The sequence below is a fragment of the Cervus elaphus genome, chromosome 30 (assembly GCF_910594005.1).
Source record: "Cervus elaphus chromosome 30, mCerEla1.1, whole genome shotgun sequence".
NCBI classification, from domain to species: Eukaryota; Metazoa; Chordata; class Mammalia; order Artiodactyla; family Cervidae; genus Cervus; species Cervus elaphus.
Genome location: NC_057844.1, coordinates 35,481,244 through 35,505,619, shown reverse-complemented (window position 1 = coordinate 35,505,619; position 24,376 = coordinate 35,481,244). Strand labels below are relative to the sequence as shown.

The 24,376-nt window shown below is 47.8% G+C and overlaps 1 protein-coding gene across 2 annotated transcripts in view; it reads left to right on the top strand.

Annotated features, from left to right (window-relative positions):
• The window catches only part of FGF9 (fibroblast growth factor 9), a 28,719-nt gene extending 7,341 nt beyond the window's left edge, over nucleotides 1–21,378 (top strand). For both annotated transcript variants that reach the window (XM_043892270.1, XM_043892269.1), the window contains exons 2-3: nucleotides 2,500–2,603; nucleotides 18,674–21,378. In XM_043892270.1, the coding sequence (XP_043748205.1) occupies nucleotides 2,500–2,603; nucleotides 18,674–18,919 (350 nt within the window). In that variant the 3' untranslated portion in view covers nucleotides 18,920–21,378. The remainder of the gene's footprint in view (nucleotides 1–2,499; nucleotides 2,604–18,673) is intronic.
• Nucleotides 21,379–24,376: the final 2,998 nt, after the last annotated feature.

The window sequence follows — 24,376 nt, the reverse complement described above, 5'->3', positions numbered from 1 at the left end:
AAAGCTGATGGGAAATGTGCATGGTCACTAAGGACCTAGGCATTGGAGTCTGATTGCTCCTGGGGAGGTTGTCCTTAAGCCTAGCGTCCCCATATGTCATCTGAGGGCTTGCATGTGATGACACCTTGGGCTCTTATGTGGCCCGAGTGGCAGGCCTCTCACTGGGCACATACTAGATGCTGGAGGACCCCAGCTGTTGGGGTTGTCACTGATAAGACTGGTGCTCCTGATGTCCTGTAGACCAGCCAGGCACATGGCTTTGTGAGAGCTCATGTACTTAGGTTTTGTTTGGGCTGATGGGCAACATTGGTTGATAACTGTTACTAGTTCTCTCAGAGCTGCCTCATGTTAGGGAAAGCAAAGATCATCAAATGCCCTCTTAGAAGGTACAAGTATCTTTTAGTTTTATGACTTTCAGTTGACATAGTGTATTGTTCAGCTGCAATGGGGCAAAATGTTTCCATTTTACAATGAAAATTGGATGTTAATGAATTTCTTATCCTATTTCAGGATTACTGTGATTTATAGTGTGTGTTTTCAGGTAGCTAAGAAGAGACTCACACTGTAGTATGTGACTCCTTTAGTAATAAAATGCCACAATGTAAGTTATTTTTAATCCTAAGAGTTGGATGTGGCATAATGAAATAAAATGATTCATCAATAAGGGCGTGCATCTCACATGAACTGACTCTCATGGAAATATTGCCTTATTTGTCTTCCATTTGCTTTGTGAGGTAGGGAATGGCTGATTAATGAACTTATTTCAGATGTGTTTTTCATTTGAGACTCACCAGTTATCAGATTCAGAAGGCAATTTCTCATCATATTTTCCCACACACTATTTCACATTCTGTTAAAATACAAAGTTTTTTTTTTCCTTGCAGGTTCAGATGGACAGTCTGTAAACTAAGATCAAAGAATTTGTTACATTTTGTGCTTATAACAGGACTAGGAACACCCTTTTATAAGCAGTCTCTCTCTTTGTCCATCACCTTGGAACCTTTGCTTTATTAGATTTATGTAGTCCATGTCTTACTATGATTGCTGCACAGTCTGTTTTGTGAGAGTTGCAAAATTAATTGTTTAAAAATCCACGTAAGTGCTTTTTTACAAGTCACAGGAGACTGACTGTAGCACAATGTTATCCCTATTTTTTTCTAAACTTTTTAAATGTAAGTAAATTATTTTAATATTTGCAGATATTTCTAAAACAGCCTAGTATTTGGTATGTGTTAATGCAAGGTTTACACAGAGTGTAGCACTTTAATACAAAATGTGGAGAAAATGGCTGAGCATGAGTGTCTTACTATCGTCCCCAAAATGCTGTTGGATAATCATGTTGAAACAACACTATTGTTATGGAACCTAGAGCTGCTGTTGTGTGACTATAAAATTTCTGGATTTATGCCCAGCTTAGGCAATGTTATTCTTAGTGAGGTAAGCAAGAGGAAAGAAGGAAATAAGATTGTTATGTTGATTTGATTTTGGGTTATAGTAATCCATGCCTATTTTAAATCAAGAGCATTTTTTTGGAATGAGCATTTTTTTTCCCTCCAAATATTGTGTTATCTTAATTGCTTAACTATCTCTTTGTGGTTTAGATAAGCACAGAGAAAAATCAATACTTTAAGCAGAAATATTTGGGATGTAGGCCTTTTAGTTTTCCAGATGGAGCATAATACTCTTATATTGGATAGAGAGAGCCGGATAATTTTCGATGTAAACCAGACAAGTCTTTGGTTGGCATCTCCATTCTTACTTGAAGAGACGTAGACTTTTCTCTGAATAGAACTTTTTTCCAATCCATGCCCATACACGGATACTTCATTTCACAGTTTTAAAGTAGAAGTAAGTTTTCTCGTACATTATACTTGTATAAGTTAGTTAGGACATGTACACTGGCTTATCTGACCTGTCATTTCTTACCATATCTATGTAAATACCAGGTTTTTTCTTAGAGAATGAACTTATGGTTATGGGGGTGGGGGAAGGTTGGGGGGAAGATTAGGGGGAAGGGATAGTTGGGGGGAGTTGGGGATGGGCATGTCCACACGGCTACAGTTAAAATGGGTAACCAGCAGAGACCTCCTGTATAGCACAGGGAACCCTGCTCAGTGTTATGTGGTAACCTGGATGGGAGGGGAGTTTAGGGGAGAATGGATACATGGATATGTATGGCTGAATCCCTTTGCTGTCCACCTGAAACTGTCACAACATTGCTAATCAGCTATACTCCAATATAAGATTATAAGAAGTTTAAAAGAAAAATGCTGGCTTTTTATTTAAAAACATTGCTTTTTTGGTTATATGTCATGTTGATAAGTGTTTTTGTCTCATAACTAGAAGCTATTGATCTAGAAAAATCAATTCTTTGGGGCACTGGTTTTAAGAGAAGACGGTTCCTGAGTAAGTGCTCCTCTTCGGTGCTCCCGGGCTTGTGGATGCCCGGAGGGCAGTGCTCCAGGCCCTGACCTGTGTCCCTCTGTCTCGGTCTTGCAGGGATCCTGGAGTTCATCAGTATAGCCGTGGGTCTGGTCAGCATCCGCGGCGTGGACAGTGGACTCTACCTCGGCATGAATGAGAAGGGGGAGCTGTATGGATCGGTAAGTGCAGCGGCCACCTTGCCAGCCTCCCTGACTCACGTTTGCTGGGAACCACTCTTTCTCTAGGTTATAAATAGAAATGAAACTGGTGGTGGTGGGAAGGGGAGTGTAGGCTTTCACTTTTTGAAGAAAACCACTTCACTGTTATGAATAGATGTCAGCCCTGGATCTTCACTAGACCAAAGTTTCTAAAGCAAATGCTTTATTTATATGCTGAGCCATTTTCATTACCCAGTAAATAAAAAATTCACAACTGTGAAAAATCCCATCTTCTGGTATTGAATGGGAGTTATTTTTGAAATGAATTGAAATGATCTCTCCCCAGCTTTGGCAAGCATTGTAATTAAAACTAGAAATAGACCTTGCAGTGAGTATCAGCCCTTTTTCTGAGCTACATAAGATTTTCATTATGTAGAGACAAGGGAGATGGAAATTACTGTCAGATATTCTTGTAGGCGAGAAGGAATAGAAAAATATAATAATCATTTGTAAGTATTATGAGTTTCTTTTTTTCTTGTGTCTTCTGTCCTGTCTCCAGTGGGTTGGAAGCTCCCTGTGGAGGCAGAGAGCACTTACTGCAGCTGACCGGGCACCTGGAATGGTGGTCTCCAGAGTTTTCTGAGCGTAGATCTCAGTGCCTCATGTCAAATTGTTTAAAAGTTGTGTACATAAAGTGTAGCCCATATATGTTATGTTGTTTTATGCAGCACGCGTTAAGGTGAAGTGCTCTGAAGGCAGGGATGGACGAGTGGGCAGTCAGAGGCCACATTCTGTCCACAGCAGATGGACCTGTGTCCTCGAGGCCGTGGCCTGTTGTGGAGGCTTCTCCAGGGGCCGCCCTTCCCCTTTCTTGCCCCTACCCTTTCTGCATGTCCCCAGTTGAGCCCCGCTGGGGCAGAGACCTGGTGACCATGAGGAGGCGGGGAGGCCTGACTGCGGGCTTGTGAGGCCCGCTGCCTGGTTCAGAGCCTGAGGTGCCCAGTAGAGGTGGGATGGCCCCCTTTGTATCCTTGCTCGCCTGGAGGTGTCCTCAGGCTGGGGCCCTGCTGGGTGGGCAGGTGACCAGGGCTGCATTTTCCCACCCCCTCGTTTCCTTCCTCAGCTTCCAGCCTCCCCCGTGCCCACCCTGGTTCCGCCGACAGAGGGTCCCTCAGCCCCCAACACCGCCGCTTCCCGCTCAGACCGCTTGAGCTTCTGCCCTTGAAGGCGGTGGCCACCTGCTTGCATCCACTCGCCCCGCCGAGCCTCGCTGCCCGGGTCTGCTCTGCTGGGCCATCTCCTGTCCCTGTCCCATGTGCCTCGAATCTGCCTCCCTGCTCTTCTCTGGTCACTTGTCGTCCGATGGGCTGTGGGGTCGGGTCCCCCACCCCACCCTGCCGTCCTCTCCTCCCTGTGTCTCAGGAGGCAGCTTTTTTTCTTTAGGATTCGGTGACAATACTGCCTCTTCTGCAAAACCTTCCACACCCAGCTGGAGCCTGAGTTCCTGGTCAGCATCTCGTGTGTGTGTGTGTGTGTGTGTTTGTGTCCTCGGGGCTCCGGTGGTGCCTTCTTTATGTTTCCATCCTCACCTGAGGAATGTGGACTTCTGGTGTGACTGTGTGTCCAGGTCGGTTGTGTGTCCATGTCGGTCGTGTCCGTGTTCGTTATGTGTCCACTCCAGGAATGTAGACTTCTGATGTGGTTGTGTCTCTGTGTAGGTTGTGGGTCCGTGTTCCCTAGTGTGTGAGGTGGGGGCTGCAGGTTTCCTTTCAGGGTTGCTCTGCACACAGCCTGGGCCTGCACCGGCGAGGGTCCTCATCGGGTTGCAGTGGATTGAACATTGTGGTTTATTTGTGGCTTCCTGACCCTCGAGGTGTGGCCCTGGCTGTCTCTGCCTGTGTGGTCAGTGTGTCCCTTGGGCCCTGCTGGAGGGAAATGTCCCTCTCTGCTGTCCCCCCGCTGAGCCGTGCTGTGACATGCTGTCCGAGTGTCCATCCCTGGGGGAGGGGCAGAGGCTGGAGAGGGTGAAATCCAGGGAGGGTGGTGGCCATCGGGACGCCAGGCTCCCCCGCCTGCTCCTCCTGTCCAGACAAGGGCTGGACTCAGGTGGCCTCACGGCTCCTGTGCGCTGGGTCTCGGCCTTTCATGCCTTGGGCTCCCAGGGCTTCACTCCCGTCTTCCCTGCCTGTCCTGTGATGTTCTCCATGTGCCCATGATGTTACACAGCAGGATCGCCTCTTCCGAGCTGCCTGCCTGGTTTGCCTGTATCCACACCTCACACAGGTGTGAGGGAGTCCATCTCCTCAGTGGCCAGAGCCACACTGCGCTGTGGTTGTCATCATCCTTGTGTGGCAGTGAGAATGGGGTGACCCGCACATCCCCCCTCCATCCCAAAGAGACTGAGAGAAGGAAAGAGAAGCAGGCAGCGGTTCTGTTATTAGCACGCCAGAAACCGTAGCTGAGAAGTTTACTTGTATGAGGTTGTGTGAAGCTCAGCGGAGTGGAGAAGATGTGTTTCTAAACATTGAGGAAACCTTGAAAAGACTGATCTCACTGGGAAAGAAGGTGAACAGGAGATTTGGGGAATTAGCTGTCACTTTTATAAAGTCTATGCATGTGTAAGTGCAGCTAAAATTAATGTAAAATGTATTCAGGATTGCTTTTTCTCTTTTCATTTATGTGATTCTTTTGCTTCCAAGACTACCTTAGTATTAGATCTAAAAGGTCAGAGGTGAATGGGGTAATACTTCTTCAGAAAAATACGTAGGATTCTGAACCCTGTTAGAGGGCTTCCCAGATGGCGCTAGTGGTAAAGAACCCAACTGCCAGTGCAGGAGACATGAGAGATGTGGGTTCGATCCCTGGGTTGGGAAGATCCCCTGGAGAAGGGAATGGCTACCCACTCCAGTTATTCTTGCCTGGAGAATTCCCATGGACAGAGGAGCCTGGCGGGCTATGGTCGGTACGGTTGCAAAGAGTCGAACACAACTGAAGTGACTTAGCATGCACACACCCTGTCATACTGTGGAAATAGGAAAAACTCTATTGCTGATGTATATTATGATGTGATTTAAGGAAAATCTGAGCCATTCGATTTCTGGGATGGAGTTTGATTATTGTAATCATGTTTTGAATTCATCCCTATGTCCATTCATCTGCTCATTTCTTCACAAACATTTATACTTAATATGTGCCCAGCGTTGTGCTAAGTGCATGACAACACAGTAAGTATCTCAGACTCTGGTGGGAGAAATATACCTGTAAATAATTCAGTGCAGTGTGAACTGCACTGTGTTAGAGGAATCACAAATATCTTGGGAATCCAGAAGAGTGTCTCAGTAATTGCTTGGGGAATTTGGGTGGTAGCATTTCACTGGGTTTTGAGGGATGAATAGGCGTCTCACAAAAGGGAGGCAGAAAAGGAAGGGTACGTAATTTTTCAAATGTAAGGATTAGAATACCCTGCCTGGGTGAGATTTAGGAAGGGTATTAGATCTCTCTTTCTCTCTCTCTCTCTCACACACACATATATGAGTGCGTACTTGGGCAGAGAATTAAAATGTTAGAGTATTAGTTTACATCTTTCACTTTTGTTCTCATGACAGAGTAGATGTAAGGCTTTGTTACCTTTAGGGTCTTAATCTAAATCATCTGAGCATCATCAGGTTACTTCAAAGTGTCAAGAATAATTGATTGTAATAAATACCTCTTTAAAAAAGAATGCCTTGAAAACAATTAATCTGTTTCAAGGAGCCTGCATTTAATGAGAGTTGTTGACATTTTCATTAAAAAGAGGCAGCACAGTCTCTAAAACTGTAGTGGTGCAAGAAAGGGGAGCATGGGACCTGAAAACGTGGTGAGGAGGATGACAGACGCCTGTTTGTATCCTTTTCAGCACCCGCTGTTTTCTGTCTGGAGTTTTCATTCCCGTTGGTCTTTCCCACTGAATTTGGCTCTTAGGAGCCGGTCTCGGTCTCCTGAAGGCCCCGCTGTGTGTGTCACACGCCATTGGCACGTAGGCTCGTCACCCCAGCCATTTGGCTGGTCACGCCTGCATCCGTATAGTACGTCACACGTAGACAGTGTGACCTGGGCCATCACTGTCCACCTCCACTGTCCTGGGTTTCCACCTGGGCCACCCTGGTTTTCTGCTGGTGGGACCCTGCTTAGCTGTTAAGCCTGAAAGAGAGGAGGTGGGGTAACTTGCTCCTGGGCCAGAGCTTGTGGGGCAGAGTGAGGACTCAGACCAGTGCTGGAGTGCGGGAGCCTGGCCACCACCTGCCAGAGACGCTGGTCACACAGGCACCTGTGGACCGTTGGTTAGTTGTTACATTTTCAGATACACAGGTGTGCCCGGCTGGGTCCATGTGAGTCTATGTAATCAGTAACCAGGGTGTGCTGGGTTCAGACTGTGTTTCCACTGTGTAGAAACTTTAAGGCCCGACATCACGTGGGATGCCTGTCCGCACTGGCTGGGCCTGTGTGAACCGGAGCTGTCCCTTGTGCGGTGTCTCCACGGAGGGGGGCAGTGGTTGGGGGGCTTCAAGGACCACCCATCCCTGGATGAAGGTGTATGTCCACCCCTGTAAGAGGAAACGGTGAAATATCTCAGATCCCAAAATCCCATTTGCCTTAAATTCTTTTTGTTTTAATTGAATATGTTCAAACATAGACACTTTGTGCTCCTTTGGTGACTGCAACGCAAAACACTCGTGTATTAAAATTCACCCTGGACTGTGGAACTGCTGGACTCTGGAGCAGCGAGTGGGGTCTGATGTGATGGGTGAAGCTACCTGAGTGGGGCTGAGATACAGCTTCATGCGCGGCACACCTGTCCCCAGGGCTCCAGGGGGGGCTGGCCTCCCCCCACGGCCTCCTGGGTGAATTGCTGGGAAGCCAGGTGTCACCTGGCCCTCACGGACGGTCCAAGGATGTCGTTTCTCTTCCCATGAGTCCCAGTGGTGAGGGTTTTGCTGCTTTGCACTAAAGGTGATGTCAGATACAGACACATTTTTGGGCGACCATGTGTGGTTATAGGCAGGCCTCAGGAGGGTCTTGAGTGGCCTTAAAAGGATTCCTTTACTTTTTGGGGGATGAAAAAGTCTGAGATGATGCTCCTGCAGGAAGCGTGGTGCCCCTGGATTAGCCTTTATCTTCCTGGGACGTGCAGCTGTGGAAACGTGCCAGAATTGGGGGGCTCCCTGTGGTCTCCGTGAGGCATCTGCAGTGCCCATGTGAGCAGTGTGGGCACACACAGAATGAGCGTGTACTTGTGCAACAGGACACCATGCCTGGTGGCCAGTCCCTGCTGGACTCTGTGGTTTGTCTGTGTGTTGTGTCGGTCGAGACAACTCTGGCAGCGGCCATGCCGGCGGGTCCTGGACGTTGAGTCCGAGGGGTGTCATTCCTGCAGAGGAAATGGCAAGAGTCTTCTGTGTTGTGGCCTCCCTGGGGCGGGCGTGCTCTGCAAGCGGGTGGCTTTAAGTAGACACCGAGTGATAGAGCCCGGCCTCCCATCCTATGCACAGGTTGCCGGCCGTCAGAGGACCGTGAGGCGGTTCTTTGTGAAGGAGGGCAGCGCCTCAGGAGACCATTCCTACTATATTAGCCAGTTTAGCTCATAGAGCATCCTTGTGCTGGAGGTGAGGAGATGGGGGTTGGTGGCTTAGTGACGGACTCAAGGTCACACAGAGGGTAAGGAAGGAGTTTGGTTTGAATGCAGGTGAATTAATCTTGTCTGATACACACGAGTGGTCATCTGCTTTTGTGAATTAAAAAAATCTATCTATCTATCTATAGATATATGTATATTTTCCTCCAAAAATAACCCCTTTATTAGAGCAGGGTCTAGTCTGCCCTTCACAGACATGATTTTGAAACAATTGTTTCCTTCTAGCAGCCTAGTTTTTACTTAGTGGTTCATTTGTTTCCTTAACATCTATACTCTTGGCTGTTAGTTAGTGGAAAATCATCTTTTATAAAAAAAATTTATCTTCTTCTTTATGTAACTGTAGTCAAGTTTCTGTTGTTAAGCAGCGAGCTGACTCCCCTGATGGTCTGAGGCCTGCGTGGATAACCTGGCAAGCGGTGGCAGGGCTCACAGGTAGGGAGGCATCACAGTCTCTGAAAAGTGAAGTTGCTAAGTCATGTCCAACTCTTTGAGACCCCCATGGACTGTGGCCCGCCAGGCTCCTCTGTCCACGGGATTCTCCAGGCAAGAATACTGGAGTGGGTTGCCATTTCCTCCTCCAGGGGATCTTCCTGACCCAGGGATCGAACCCAGGTCTCCTGCGTTGCAGGCAGACGATCTATCGTCTGAGCCACCAGGGACCTGGTTTTCATCGTCAGGCCCACGGGCTGGGCTCGGTGCACCTATGTGCACAGAGAGGGGAAGAGAGGGATGACCTGAGACTGGGGTTCGTGCTCAGCGGCAGCCTTCCTTCAGGCTCCGGGATCTCGGCACAGAAGCTTCCTGAGTCGTAGAACAGGCGGGGCCTGGCCCAGGGCTTAGATGCTGGGGACATGGCCTTCTGTTTCTCTCCAGTCGTTGCATCCCTGCGTTTCTTGCACTGATGCTGTGGGGCAGCCGTGCACACTCCCTGCCACACGTGCCCACACGCGAGTGCACACTCACTCGTTTTCATAACCCCGCAGGTTTTGGCGGTGTCATTGCCCACACAGGCCAGCACTTCTGCAGGTGCTGGAGAACAGTTGACTCGCGTGACTGCAGGTCACGTGCTTGCACGTTTGTCCACCAGCTGGAGTTTGTGTACCCAATTGTATGACCCTGGAATGGTGTGACTCACAAACCTGCCAAGAGCAGCAGCAGAAGCTCCTGCCGGCCAGGGCCCCATGAGGCCGTGTGGCCTTGTGCCTTCAGCTCCTGCTGAGTGAGCATCCTCTCCTGCATCTGTTTAGTGCCTGGGGTCTCATGTTTTTGTGCTTTTCCAGGGTGGTTTCTCTGATCAGAATGCCCCCGAGGCCTAGTTCTGAGATGCTGTGCATGTCCCAAGTGCAGGAGGCTGGGCTTGTGTCACAGAGGAAACACGGGCCTCACAGGAGTCTCAGCTGGCCTGAGTCACTGCCCTGCGTCCACAGCTGACAAATCCACGATATTAACTTAAATGGAGACAGAACAAAGCAAGGCTATGTATTGGTTGTTTGACAAGCATGTGATGAGAGAGAAACAGGCTCTGAACCTCTGTTTCCCCAGGAGCTGCAGTTCAGGGCCTGATCCACATGGAGCGGCCTCGCGCGTCAGGCTACTTCCTCCTGGGGCGATCTTGGCTCTGGTTCAAGGGGAACTTGCCACGCTGGGGGGAGTTGGATGTGCAAACGTGGCTGAGGTAACAGAATTGTGTCCAGAGAGGGCTGGGGGTGGGGCTTCATCTCAGGCTGGAAGGGAAGTCTGGATGGTTTACAGAGAAGGCAGTTTGGGAGGGGCCGGTGTGAAGGCAGCCTTGGGGCTGCAGGATTTGGAGACGTCTGCTTGCCCAGCACCTCCGCTGAGTGCCCCACAAGGATGGCGAGGCAGTGGTGTCGAGTGGAGCCCATGAAGGGCTTGTGAGCGCTTATGATCCTGACCAAGCTCGTCCCCTCCTCCCTCAGCCCTTTGTCGTCCTTGTCACTGTCCTGACACCACTGCCGCGGTTTGCTTCTCCTTTGTGGGAAGTGCCCGTGTGCTGTGAGCGCGGACCCGCCAAGGTCATGCCAAAGGCGCCCCCCTACGTCGCCACCGGGCAGCTCCACGTGGCCTGCAGGGGCCTTCCCCTGGACGTGAATACGGGCTTGCTGTCCGCTCCCCACCTGGGGTTGATCTCTGTGCCCCCTCCTCCCCCCGCCACCCCGTTTTCCTTCAGCCTCGCTGTCTGCAGGGGCTTGTCTCTGGGTCCTCGAGCGGCTGGTGTCCCTTTTCCTTCCCTCCCAGTCTTTTGAGTTGGTTTTCAGCTTGCTGTGTCTCAGTGGAAGGTTCCTTCCTGTCCTTGCATCCTGAAGACTTTGAACTTGGAGATAGAGTGTGGAGGGGGGGAAGCACAGGGCTGGGACCCCAGATCTAGGGCTGCTGCCTCAGGGTTGCGGACTGGAGTAGGAACCAGGGTTGACGACAGCCTGTCTTGAGGACGGTGGGTGCCATCTGGGCTCCCAGGGGCTGAGCAGCAGCTCCTCAGCTTCCTTCAGGACCGCGTGCTGCCATGACGGACATGCTGTCCTGTCCGACCGCAGAGCTCCCTGTGCAAGACCCATGGAAGTCGTGTTTCTTGCACGTTTGAATTCAGAAGTTAAGAGTTAGGACATCATGTTTGAAAGGAAATAAGCATTTTCCTTCAGATCAAACTATGACATCCCTTGTGTTATCCTTCAAACTGTTAACCATAAAGCTGTGTTTGCCGAGGTTAATTTTCTATACTTTCTTCTCAAGTGCAGCACGTTAGTATGTTATGTTCTTAGTTAAATTAAATAGTTGAATTTCTTTATTAAGGACAAGTTTCCATCACTGATGGTGGCGAGGATGGTTTCTCCTGTCCACATGCTGGCGAAGTCTACCAGCCGTGGCAGCACCAAAGTGTCCACCCCCAGAGTTGGTGTCTCGGGATGAAGGCACTGTTTTGAAAATGGCCTGTGATGGCCTGTGGATCTGGTGCCTGGGGGGAGCAGGGTGACTGACAGTGTCAGCTCGAATTTGTCCTGGAAGTGGGCTGTTAGCAGAGGGGCCCTGAGAGAGTGAGACAGCCACCTGCGTGTTGCCCAGAGGAAGGGACAGTGGCACTGGTAACTTTCCACGCGCATGGGGCTATTTCTCTACAACCAGGAGGGGGCTGGGAGGATGAGTTTGGATCTAGAGGAGTCTGGGTTGATATGAATCCAGTTGGAGCTGAGTGGTGGGGGCACCCGGGGAGTCAGGAAGTAGCAGAGACACGTGTGTGTGTGTGTGTGTGTGTGTGTGTGACCCTCACGAGGGGTTTCTCTGTGCATCTTGGGGGGATGACTGTGTGCGTCTGAGAAGTTCCCAGTCCTCGGTCACTTCTCTTCGGGGCCACCTTTCCTCTGCCTTGTGTGACATGTCCAGCTTTGCCCCCAGCTCTAGGCCCTCCCTAGGCTTCCCAGGTGCTCAGCGGGTAAAGAATCCCCCTGCCAATGCAGGAGACACATGAGATGTGGGTTCGATCTCTGGGTCAGGAAGATCCCCTAGAGAAGGAAGTGGTAACCCACTCCTGGGAAATCCCATCGACAGAGGCACCTGGCGGGCTACAGTCCGTGGGGTCGTAAAGAGTTGGACACAACTAACTGACTAAGCACGCATGTGCTTTGGATACTCTGTGACTTTGAGAACTGTTATCCTACAGGTTTTGGTTTTTCTTCCCTCTCTTCTCTTGGGGCAGCTCATGACACAGGTTTTGTTGGTCAGGCAGACGTTCATTCATGAGCTGTGATTATTGAGGTCAACACAGGGAAGAGGTCAGCAGTGGTCCCCCAACATAAGACACCCTGTAAGGGGGGGATCTCCCAGGGAGGGAAGGAGGGGTCCCTGGTGCCACAGCCCTGTCTTCGTCCCCGTCCTTTTTTCCCTGAAACAGCAGCTTCCCTGCTTGGCTGCTGCCGGAAGCATCACTTGGCCGCGTATCTGTGTTGGCAACGGATGCTGCACAAGTTAGTTGGTTTCTTTCCTACTTTCCAGTGACACTGCAGCTTCTTATTCATTTCCTGTTCAGTGTGTCCTTCTCCAGTCATTGTGGGCATCTTGGCCTCCACACTGGATGCTCCAAGGCTGGACCATTTGATCTTCGGCTCAGAGAGACCCTAGATGTCTCTGGGTCCTGTCTCCTTTCTTCACAGAGAAGGAACCTGAGGCCCAGGATGGCTGATCAACCCCATTTGGGGTGTGTGTGTGTGTGTGAGGTCACTATCACTTCACTGCAGAGATTCTGTGAATCTTGTAGTTCTTCCGAAATTGCCTTTGGGTTTACACAGCCATTGTCTTTGTTAATCTTTCTGTTTCTCTAATTTCATTTCCGCAACCCAAGGCCTGAATTTTGCCTGTTTTGTCTACCACAGAAAATCTTTGGTACATTTTTCTGTTTTGACTCCACCCCCTGCAGTGTGTCTGTTGATTGTCCTGCAGACTGGGTACCTGGGTCCCACTGTTTCTAGGGGGTGTCCTTAACAACAGGAATTGTTTCCTTCATTCCACCTCCCTGCCTTGAAGCTCTCCACTTCTCCTTCATTGTCTGTGCTTCTACTTTCAGTTTTTAGAGAAAGTAATATTTAGCTTGAAGTTTTTTCAGTTTTTGCAAGTCTTTGATGTGCATTTTAAGTGGTCATTGAATGACTTCTCTCATCAAGATAGTCATTATGGTAAGAAATGTTACATAGCTTTCTTTTTAACTAGGTGTTCTAAGATCCTGAAAGAAATTTCATGAACTTTTCCTATAGAGTTCTTGGCAGATGAATCAAATGTGCATTGTCTAGACACTGAGACAGAAGTAAGAATATTGCCTACAGTGAATATTAAACTTCTCAAATTGGAATTCTCTTCAACCTTGGGCGGGACTTTCTTTCCCCTGTGGGGCTCCATCTCTGAAAATACATTGCAAGTATGTGAAGTAACATGATGTACCAAACAAATGTCTGTCTCTGGGGGTAGCTGTGAAGACTACCTCTAAGTAGTCTTGTCTGCCCTGTAGTACTCTTGTCAGGTCCTGTCCTTGGCTGCATTGTGGGTGCCATGTGGCTGGTGAGCACACAGCCTAGGAGATGTCGGTGTGTTCCTCCAGATTCAGACTGGGCCCTGCCTTCAAGTCTACAGATGCTTAAGCCGCTTCTGGAGGGTTTGGTTTGGTTTGGTGGGAGGAGTGGAGAGAATGTAGGAATTCTTAATTTTCTGTATGTTTGATGACACAGTGTTGCCTGTTCACTTTGTTCTGTGTGCATTCACCAGACACACCTGCTTCACATGTTCCCTCAATTCCAGTGGCACATTTGTTGGCCAGGATCGCGGGTGTAAAAGCAGGCCCATTGGGGATGGTGAGGATTTTAAAGAGGTTTTGAAAAATGAGGCTGGAGGTGAGATATGTTAAGGGACTGGACCTAAATGGAGCTTCTAATCAAATGAGACACAGTGCCTTCCCACCTGTTCTCTGTGTTTGTTGCTTTCTGTTTGGGGACTTCTCCTAGGAGAGAAGCATTAAAAGACCTGGCTTCTTATTAATGGTCCTTTCATCATTATATTTAATCACCCCAATCCTTGCAACAATTCCCACTAAGACTTTCCAGCTAGATTATTAATGAGGAAGGTGCATCTATACAAGTAATTGTAGTTAAGGGAGGTCTAAATACCATGACTGGGATAAACGATAGGCAGAAGGCTGAATGCTAAAGAATTGATGCTTTTGAACTGTGGTGTTGGAGAAGACTCTTGAGAGTCCCTTGGACTGCAAGGAGATCAAACCAGTCAATCCTAAAGGAAATCAACCCTGAATATTCATTGGAAGAACTGAAGCTGAAGCTCCAATGCTTTGGCCACCTGATGCGAAGAGCTGACTCATTGGAAAAGACCCTGATGCTGGGAAAGACTGAAGGCAGGAAGAGAAGGGGTTGACAGAGGATGAGATGGTTGGATGGCATCATGGACTCAATAGACATGAGTTTGAGCAAACTTCAGGAGACAGTGAAGGACAGGGAAGCCTGGTGTGCTGTAGTCAATGGGGTCGCAAAGAGTCAGACACGACTTGGTGACTGAACAAGAAGGAGGTAAGGAGAACAGGGTCGCTGAATCTATAAGCCTGCACGTGGGAACCTTGGTGATGGATGAGAAAGATCTTAGCAACTGGGCAACAACAACAGAGAATGAGAGATTACATCAAATCATTAACTTATAAAAGGTCGGGAACTCTCCTATCAATGTGACTTCTGACCTTGGGATTTACATGTTGTGAGTTTATGCTGGGGGTTTAAACAGCTCTTTGAGTTGACACAAGCAACCATTTGGATGGTGTGGTTAGAACTACACCATATGTTTATATGTATAAAAATGGAATCATGTTTTAAAATAGCAGCATAAGTCTATGTATTTTCAATGAGAACTCTTGACTCTCAAAGTTTGAAAACTTCTGATTTCAGTTTTTAAATGGGGACTTGGGCATGGTAACGCCCATGTGAATTACACATTTTCCAATTGTCAAATAGTTGAAATTAGTGTCCATATGAGTTTATGTCGTATAACATTCCTAAACATTCTCTGGGGCATACTATAATTTTCACATTATTATCTCATACTTTGGTTTTAATAGGATTGGTAAAAGTTTTGAAGTTTTAATTTCAGTTTTTCCCACTGCTTAGAATTTGATGATATAAAATGAAAAGAGGTTTCCATAGTTGCTAATATTCACCAGATTTTGTTCCAAAGCATGGGCTTTAGAAGACTTTTGAATTAAAGCCACATTCTCCACCCAAGCCTAGTGACATAATCCAGCAGTTCAAAGATAGGTATGCCATAAACAGCTACAGTTAAATAATCTAAAAAAAAAAAATTAAAACATGGAAATACAATAAAACAAGAATTGATCACTTTATAGTGGAATACTCTATAAACCATCTGCATTGGAAACATGTGGTGAGTTTTAAAACATCTGAGTTCTGTAATTCTAAAGTGTATAGTTTATTTGAAGGCAGAAACTGTTTCTTCTCCTCTGTATATATATATATATATGTATATAAATACAGGTTAATATGTATTTTTTTGCTGTCCTGATTTGCATCCATTTACTCATTTTTAATTTAGATAAATCACTTTGGACTACACATTCCTAACATAAATATATTCACCTCAACTAAATATTTTATTGCTAAGTACTGAAGTCTGGTGATGAAGAGATTAATTCTGTAAGTCTTGCTACTTTGTCTGTGTTTGTCTAAAACAAAAATCACACATTAACATAAACCAAAATAGTAAGAAGAAATTATTTGAAAGCATATATATGGTATAGAAAGGTATCAGGGTCTTTAATTTTTATGATCCTTTAAATTAGAAAAAGTTTTTAAGATCTGCAGGTTTATCTGAGCGGCATTATAATCCTTGCATAATAACTAGAGGAGCTCAACTGGACCAGGCGTTTGGCAGTGTATTGTCTGCATGCCTCATTTAACTAGTTAACTGAAGTTATCTAACCCTCCCAAGAATGAGATGATTGACCTTTCAACCATCACAAAAACTGCCATCTGGAGATCATAGTGGAACAGTTTACTTCATTTTCTGAGTTGTCTAAAAAGTTATATTGTATGTGTAATGACGCTACAACAGCCTCATAAGGGGAACAGAGCCTTGTTTGTGGAGCAGTGAAAAGGTTAGTTCAGTTTCTTAGCCACGTTCAACGTTTTTAAAAATGTTTTTTTTGTAAACTGACAATACCCCCAAAACATGTAAAGCCCTTTGGAGGGGCCTTGGAAGTCCCTGGATGGACAGGGTATCTGGAGGGAGCCTCTGTAAGTGGGAGGTGGGCAGTCTGGGCAGGGCTCCAGGAGATGCCCCTTCACCATGATGACAGGATCCTGAGCAGGGACCCCCATCTAGGGCATTTTCGGGGGAAAGACGCACTTGGCTGTTGGCTGAGGTTTGCTCCAGTTCTGAGAGGTTCTGACGTCAAGTGTCCACAGCCACCTTGGTGACAGCGGTGTACTGAGCTCTGGACACCAGTCCCCAGCTGTGGGCCTGACCTGGCCCCGCCCCAGATGTGGCACTGACCTGCTCCAGGAGGGGCTGTGGAGGCCGAAACTAGGAGCATGCCTGTGGCTCCAAAGGCAGGCCCCTCCTGGGTGCAGACCCTGAGGTGGCGTGTCTTGTCCTGATCCATGGAGGGCCAGTGCCCAGCAGGTGTGACCCATATTCAGAGCAGACAGAAGCGGGGGCACAGCTCAGGGTCCAGGAGGACAAGGGGAACCCTGTTTCATAAACAAAGTATCTGCCAGGGCTTCCCAGGTGGTGCAGTGGTAAAGAACTCGCCTGCTGATGCAGGAGTTGTCAAGAGACCTGGGTTCCATCCCTGGGTTGGGAAGATCCCCTGGAGTGGGGTATGGCAACCCGCTCCAGTGTTCTGGCCTGGAGAATCTCATGGACAGAGGAGCCTGGCAGACTACAGTACAGGGGGCCACACAAAGTCAGACACGACTGAAGTGACTTAGCACACACATGCATCTGTCAGGTAATGTGGTTTCCTGCTGAGAAAAAGAAAGCTGGATTTGAATTCCGTTTTTGATTTCCTTGGTAGAACTGAAGGCTCTACAATTCCATTCTTTGGTCCACTTTATTAAGCAGAAAGTAAATGAACATCGCCTGCTTAGAAAACTTACTTAATCACTGCAAACTCAAACCAGACCTTTTAAGCCAGAAGTAATCTTGTCTGTGGGGAGAATATTTATTATACAGATGGAAGTAAAGTCTGAAGTAGCTGTTAATGTCTTTAACACTAGTTTTATTTTGTCCACTTTAATGGAGATGGAAGAGAAATCACATTCAGCCCGGTCTCCCCAGCGCAGGGCTTTCCTCTGGGTTTGCTCATGGAGGGAGGTGGGGGCCTTTCTGTTAGTTCCCAGGGGAGGGCCTGCCACTCACCCTGCAACCCCCTCGTCTCCGTAGACCTGGCTTCAGCGGTCCAGTGTTTCCCCATCGGTCTGTTTTGCTCGATCCTTTCCCCTGGTTCAGCTCGCTTAACAGAGACTTGTCCAAGGACATATTTTGTTACCAACCCACTCAGTGCGTTTTGATCACCCAGAAGTGCCCCTCCTAGGAGGTGTGGGTCCTGTGTGCCTCGGGTGGTTTAAGCGTTTGGTGAACGGATGAACGATGTCAGGAAGCTGGCTCACGAGGCCTCTGGTTTTCAGCATCCTCAGCAGGACTCACCCCCTTGTCCCCACCCTCACTGTCCATCAGGCTGGCTGTGAATCAGTGCGCTGAGTTGTGTCCTCAAGTGTGTAACTGTGTGGACATATATTTGTAGGTTTTCTTACTTATATAAGGGGCCAGGTGTGCAAGAGCAAGGGGAATATTTTCAAAAGTCATTTTAGTGTTTATTTTTTACACTACCACCTGGGAAGGTGTGGACCCTGAAGTTTCAGCACGGTGAGAAGAGCAGCCCCCCAACCCACCCCGCATTGCCTCATTTGTGTCTGCCTGGAGTGAGCTCATGGTGGGGGTGAGATGTGAGCAGGGCCTCCGGTCCTTACTCCTTTTGGTGCTCAGGATACATGACTGTAGGGGCCCTGGTTGTGTGGTTCCTGGAAATCCAGGCTTTCATAAAGGTCCACTGAAGGGCAAAGTGCAATACATTTACGAAAATGTGAATCCTTTCTGCTTTTGAACCGGGATGGGGATGGTTCTTCTGTCTAAGATCAAGGAAGTCCGAGGGCTGGGATGTTTGTCTTCACTTCTTTGTACTAAGGAAGACCCAGTCCTGATAGAAAGCTTTGTATCTCAAAATGTGGACCTGGTGGTGACTGCCTCCAAATTTCCCAAGGGCCTGTTCAAAATGTGTATTTCCAGACTTTCTGGCTCAGAATTTTAAAGGGCTGGGGATTGGAACTCTACACTGAAAGAAAAAACGTATCCCAAAGTGATTCTTCTGCATGCTGAAGTTTGAAAACCACTCTTCTAGAGTAATAAATAACTTCCACTGCTTCAAAGGGAAGAAAACTTGTAACGTCATGGGCGATTTGGTCCACACAGCAAGGACTCTGAAAGGACGCTGACGATGAAGCAGCTCCCTGAAACTGTCCACGAGAAGGTTCCCCACCCCCAGGATGGTCTCCATCCTAACTCTTGTGGTGAAAACAGGAACAGCTCATGGTGTTAGTTGCCTTTGCCTGCTGACTCATTCAGATAATTGGCACTTGGAAAAGTTTAACTAGAAAAAATTTAGATTCTTTTTGTGCTTTAATCGTTACAAAAAAATTAAAACATAGTTGAATTTATAGAGGTAAGTAGCTTTTGCAGAGTGCCTTTAAAGTGGGTTAAAATGGGTATTTTCTCACCATTTATGTAACAACTTTTAAATACAGAAAGGAGCTAATTTTGCAAAATACTTGCTTTTGTTTTTTAACAGGAAAAACTCACGCAAGAGTGTGTCTTCAGAGAACAGTTTGAAGAGAACTGGTACAACACGTACTCCTCCAACCTGTATAAGCATGTGGACACTGGACGGAGGTTCTACGTCGCGTTAAATAAGGACGGGACCCCCCGGGAAGGAACCAGGACTAAGCGGCACCAGAAATTCACCCATTTTTTACCCAGACCCGTGGACCCCGACAAAGTACCCGAACTCTATAAGGATATCCTAAGCCAAAGTTGACAAAGACCGTTTCTTCACTTGAGCCCTTAAAAAAGTAACCACTATAAAGGTTTCACGCGGTGGGTCCCTATTGATTTGCTGTGTCATCACATCCATTGTTGCCAAACTCTGTCGCATGCATAGCCTGACGGAGGCGTGGAGGGGACATGTGACTGCTGCGCCCCGGGCTCGTCCTCCCGCGGGACCCCTGCCCGCTGTGCTGCCGGGTGGGTCTTGGGGCAGAGGGCGGCCGGGGATGCGGGGTGGGGGGCACGTGGGGGCAGGGCCTGCAGAGAGCGGGGAGCAGAGAGGACAGGCCATGCATGTACCCGCCCGGTCTGTCCTTTCTCATCCTGGTCAGCACAGCCGCTCCACCTGGACACGTCGGGACTGGCCGGTGGCCACGGGCCCGCTGCGTCTCCGCAGGTGCGGTGGGCGCAGTCTTACCGACAAGACTTTCTCAGTTCCTTGTCACGGGTGTCATCCCAGTGAATTTAAAGCAAAGACCTCTTAGTAAAAAAAAAGAAAAAGAAAAAGAAAAAAAGTTAAATTTATTTATAGAGATTCCAAAGGCGACATTTTATTTATTTTATATATTTATTTATTATATAGAGTTTATTTTTAATGAAATATGTACAGGCCAGATAGGCATTTGGAAGCTTTAGGCTCTGTAAGCATTAAATGGCAAGTCCGCTAGAACCTGTGGTGAGTCCACGTGTGAACGTGGCGTGCATGGATTTCAGACACTCGAATGGCCCTGTGTCCCGAAGGCGACAGCCGCTGTCGTGCCCATGTTACTGTAAACTAACGCGTACCGCTCATGACACCGAGTATCCACTCTTCAGACTGCTTGTCCCATAGCTTATCCCAGAGGATTAAAGATTAACTGGGTCTCAAACGTTTATTCTGTGTCTGGACTATTTCCTCTCTCTTAAGTGGCTTCCTCCATCACAGTTGGAGAACATGACGGTTGGTATATATCCTACTTGTCTAAATCTATTGCAGAATATACCAAAGCTAAACAATGACTGTGCTTTTGTTTTAGTCGAGCTCCAGAACAACAGGACTCATTTCAAACATGTACTGGTTTAGAATTCTCAAAAAGGAAAAAAAAATTACTTGGTACAGATTTTTTTTTAGGGGACAAGAATCTGAATCAAAACTGCAGGGTGATTCTTATAAACTTGGCTCTCAGATATTAAATTACACAAGCACCATAGGGGTCATTGTAACATCTTTTATAGAAAATTGCTTTCGGTGTGACCTGTCATAATACCTGGTAAAAACACCCTTCAAATAAGACTTGCATAATGAAACTAATAAGTCTCCATCAATCATGACAATGAGAGGGAAAATAAATACTTGTTGACTGTGTTTTGTTTTTTAAAAGGGTCTTCACAAGCACTTGATTTTTTTAGAGGGGAAGTTACTATATAATATCTCTTTTACTAGCCTTTTATAACATTTTATGCTGAAAAGCATAAGAATACATATTTCTTTAGTAGCAATAACTTTGAAACCTGCCCTTGGGCAAGGGAGACTATTTCTTACTCTATACTAAGGAGAAGAGAGCCAAATTCTTAAAGCAATATTTAAGAAAAAGAAATTTATAACAAATTCAAATACCACATATAGCATTTTTCTAGCCAGTTACATGGGAAATTGAAAGTGACAGTTAAAAAATGTGTTGGGATTTATATAACTAATTTTAAAGTTTAATATTCCAACTTTGTTTTGCTCTGATGCACATTCTCTATGAAAAATAAAACTATGTCACTGGTGAGTCAAAGCTGTTTTGAGGTAGAAGCTCATGGCTTCTTGTCATGAGCACAGGGGCCCCTTCCCTGACCCAAACTGGAGAACGGGCAGGTTCACTGATGTGCATTAAGGAAAAACCAACTCCAGTGTTTGGAATTAAGAAATGTTGTGGGGGAGGGGGCAGGAGCAATGTAAAATATCTGATTTATGATAAAGGTCAGAATGTCCTCTTCATTTATTTTCTTTTTTTCTCTAAACAGAAGCTGCATTTAATCCCAAGATGTAGTATTCTTATTTATTATTTAACCCTTTGCTGCTGCTAATATGTGCACATATTCAGGCTGTAGATTTTCCAAAAGGCATTTAATATTTTTGGCTGAGAAACACCAAGCCTCTGACCACAGGGAAGGATCACGTTTCTAGGATGTCGTGGGTACAATGTTTAGCACTGAAGAAACTGATTTTAGGAGACAGCCAAAAGTGATCTTAAGGTAGCACTAGATGCTGGATTGACCCATCAGAGAGAGAGAAAATCATCTGCGAAAAAGACAAAGCTCCCCATGGGTTCCTGGAAAGTGCTACTTTAATGTCGATTTTTGGAGGTTTTTGTTTTTTTTCAGTGACTTTTTTTTTTTTTAAAGAAAAACAAAATGTTATATGCTTTGGCAACTGATATAATAAACTGTAATGGTGTGTAAATAAATAAATACTGACTTATGCAATTTCTGTACATAAGTGTGCTGGGGGAGTGGATGGCTCAGGTCTGGGGCCGGCACTGTCCTGTGGGGCCATGGAGTGAGCCCCCCAGCTCCTGGCTTTGCACCCGGTTCTTGTCGTAAGGCACCCAAGGCCGTGGACAGCTGACCCCCCCGCCCCCCCACTTCTGGAGTGGTGGGTCCAGTTTTCACAAACGTGAACCTGGCCGGCCAAACCGCTGTCTTAACTGGTGCCAAACACTGCACCTCAGTCACAGACTTAACGGGCATGGACTGATCACCCCCCATCTGTCATGCAGATGTCCTCAGGCCATGCCGACGGACATGCCAGCTCACCTTGGGGCACCTGTCCCCAGGCCGTGCCGAAGGACATGCCAGGCCACCCCAGGGCAGCTGTCCCCGCCATGTCCTGCCAGGTCATCCCCGGGCACTTGTCCCCACCATGTCCTGCGCTGTGGGTCAGTGAACGGCTTCAGTTTATGGTTTTCATGCGATTTCATCTCACTGACACTATGCTGTGTTATTTACTTGATAATCTGTAATTGTATGTAAATACATACAGGATTATGTAATTTGTGTAAATACATAATTACAGACTTTGGAAAACTGGTATTTTTTACTCGATGTCCATGTTGGAGCTGCTTCCGACTCTGTGCCTACACCAACCGATGGAATTTTAAAAACACGATCTCCTTGCTCTTACAGCTGTTGCGTGTGTGTTGGGGGGGACAAGGGGGGGGCGTTGGGAGGGGGGAGCAGACCCACCCAGGTGTCTGTCTTTTCTGTGAGCCTGAGATGAAGGAGCAGGGGGTGCCAGGGTTAGAGAGGCGCGGGCATGCCTCGGGCAGCACTCGGAGCTGTGTGCAGGCCTCCATGGATGGTGAGGGAACAAAGGCACTGTCTGAGGTCACGTTCTGTGTGTGCTGCGTCATTTGACCTCGAAACGTGCCAGATTTAGATCCACTGTTTGTGGCCACTTGCGCGAAAGCGCAATGAAATGGTGGGGGTTGGGGAATGCACCAGATGGACTCAAAACATGCGTTAGCCACCAAGCCCGTGTGTCTCTGTGCATGCATCTGTGATACATGCAGTGTCATACTGTGTCCACAGGCATTTCATGTTTTAAAACTGATATTTTATTGTTGCCAGTGGGACAGGGAGGAATTATGAGACTGCAAGGTGCCTGCCTCTGTCACTAAGAGTACTGCATCCTGGGGAATGTGTAGGGCTGGTCAGGTGGGAGCAGAGCCCCACCTGGCTTCTCCTCTCCCTGCCCTGTGCCTGGGCGGCCAGCCTCCTTAGGTCATTAGAAGAATTTTTGTTGGACGTTTTCTTCACTGGGTTGGTAGGGGGAGCAGGCAGAAATGAGACACGGCCTTTTCTATCATCTTCTTTGGGAAGAAAGTGGTAATGAGTGTTCCCCACGTGGGTCCTACCCCTTGGCACTGCGCCAGCTCACACTCATTAGGGCGGTGGGTCGGGCTCTAAGGTTGGATGGTGTTTTGATGGTGACCAGGGAGGCTGGGAAGACACTGAAGAGAGGCTTCTTTGCTGTTTGGTTGATAGTCAAAGAGAAAATTCATCTTTAGGTTTCTCATTATTCTCTGAATATATTCCAGCTTATGTCTTGGAAAACATTTTTAAAACAACTTGAATTTAAAATGTTGCAGGCATCCCCAGTATCTAAAAATTCCCAGGTGGCGCTAGTGGTAAAGAACCCACCTGCCAATGCAGCAGACATAAGCGACCCAGGTTCAACCCTTGGGCTGGGAAGATCCGCTGCAGAAGGGCACGGCAACCTACTCCAGTCTTCTTGCCTGGAGAATCCCCATGGACAGAGGAGCTTGGCAGGCTACAGTCCAGGGGTTTGGAAAGAGTTGGACACGACTGAGCACAGCACCAGGTATCTCAACAACCCTTGGCCAACTGTGCTTGTAACTGGCTGTTGTTTTTCCCAGCTCTTCTGAAGATCCTTCTGATTACCTTGTGGTTTTGGTTGTGATTCCCATTGTTTTTCATGGACTGAACCAGGCACATTTGATCCTGGGAATGAAGGATTTACAAGATTGTGTATCAGCCCATGTTGGGCTGAGCTGCTGAGTTTGCCTGCCTTGCTCAGGGCCTCCAGGGATGGGCAAGTGGTCCTGACCATGTCCGTGGCCTGGCTTGGGGGACCTTGCTGTGAGCACATTCTGGCAGGCTTCTTCCTGAACACTTCGTGGGATGCGGCAGAGCACTCCGGAGGCTCCACCTGGCTGTTGTCTCTGGCTTCCAGTGTCTGCAGGTGTGCAGGGCGAGTGCATGGCAGCTCTGCGGGATTTCTGCTTCCGATGAATAAAAAGAGGGCTTCTCCTGACCCGTGAGGATGCTGAGGACTATAACTGCTCTTTCAGAAGGAGGCAGTCCTCTGAACCTCTCTTCACTCCACGGCCGAGCAAATCCTGCCCTCTCTCCCCCCCTTTCTGTTTTCCTTTTCCTCACACCTTCCCTCCCCCTTTCTTTGGTTGTGTGGAGCCGGCATCAGCAATAAAGAGACAGGCGGGGTCCCCCAGGGGTCACGGAGCTTAAACCACAGGCACCCTGGTGTATTGTGATGAACCTGGGGATGGGAGGGGCCGGGGGCCGGGATATGCCCGTGCGCCTCACATGGCCTTTTGAGGATCTGAGGTCGTCATGTCTGAGATGAAACATAAAAGAGCAGGAGTGACAGGAGAGAGAGCTTATAGCTGCCGGCCCTCTGGCTGTGTCGATGGTGCTTTGTTTGTGGAGAATCTGGGCTCGTTGCGTCTTTTACTGGAGTTTCCTGGACGCCTGTGATGGACCCTGAGAAAGTGGAGAGGGCTGGCCGATTGGCCAGCACCGGTCGGGGCCTTGGTTCCTGGAGATGCAGGCAGCCGGCCTGCAGTCAGGCCAGCTCGGCTGCACGGTGTCTTTGGGGGCTGCACGCATAGACTTTCGTTGTGTTTAGAGGAAGGTGACCCTATTAGTTTTTGTTAATATTACT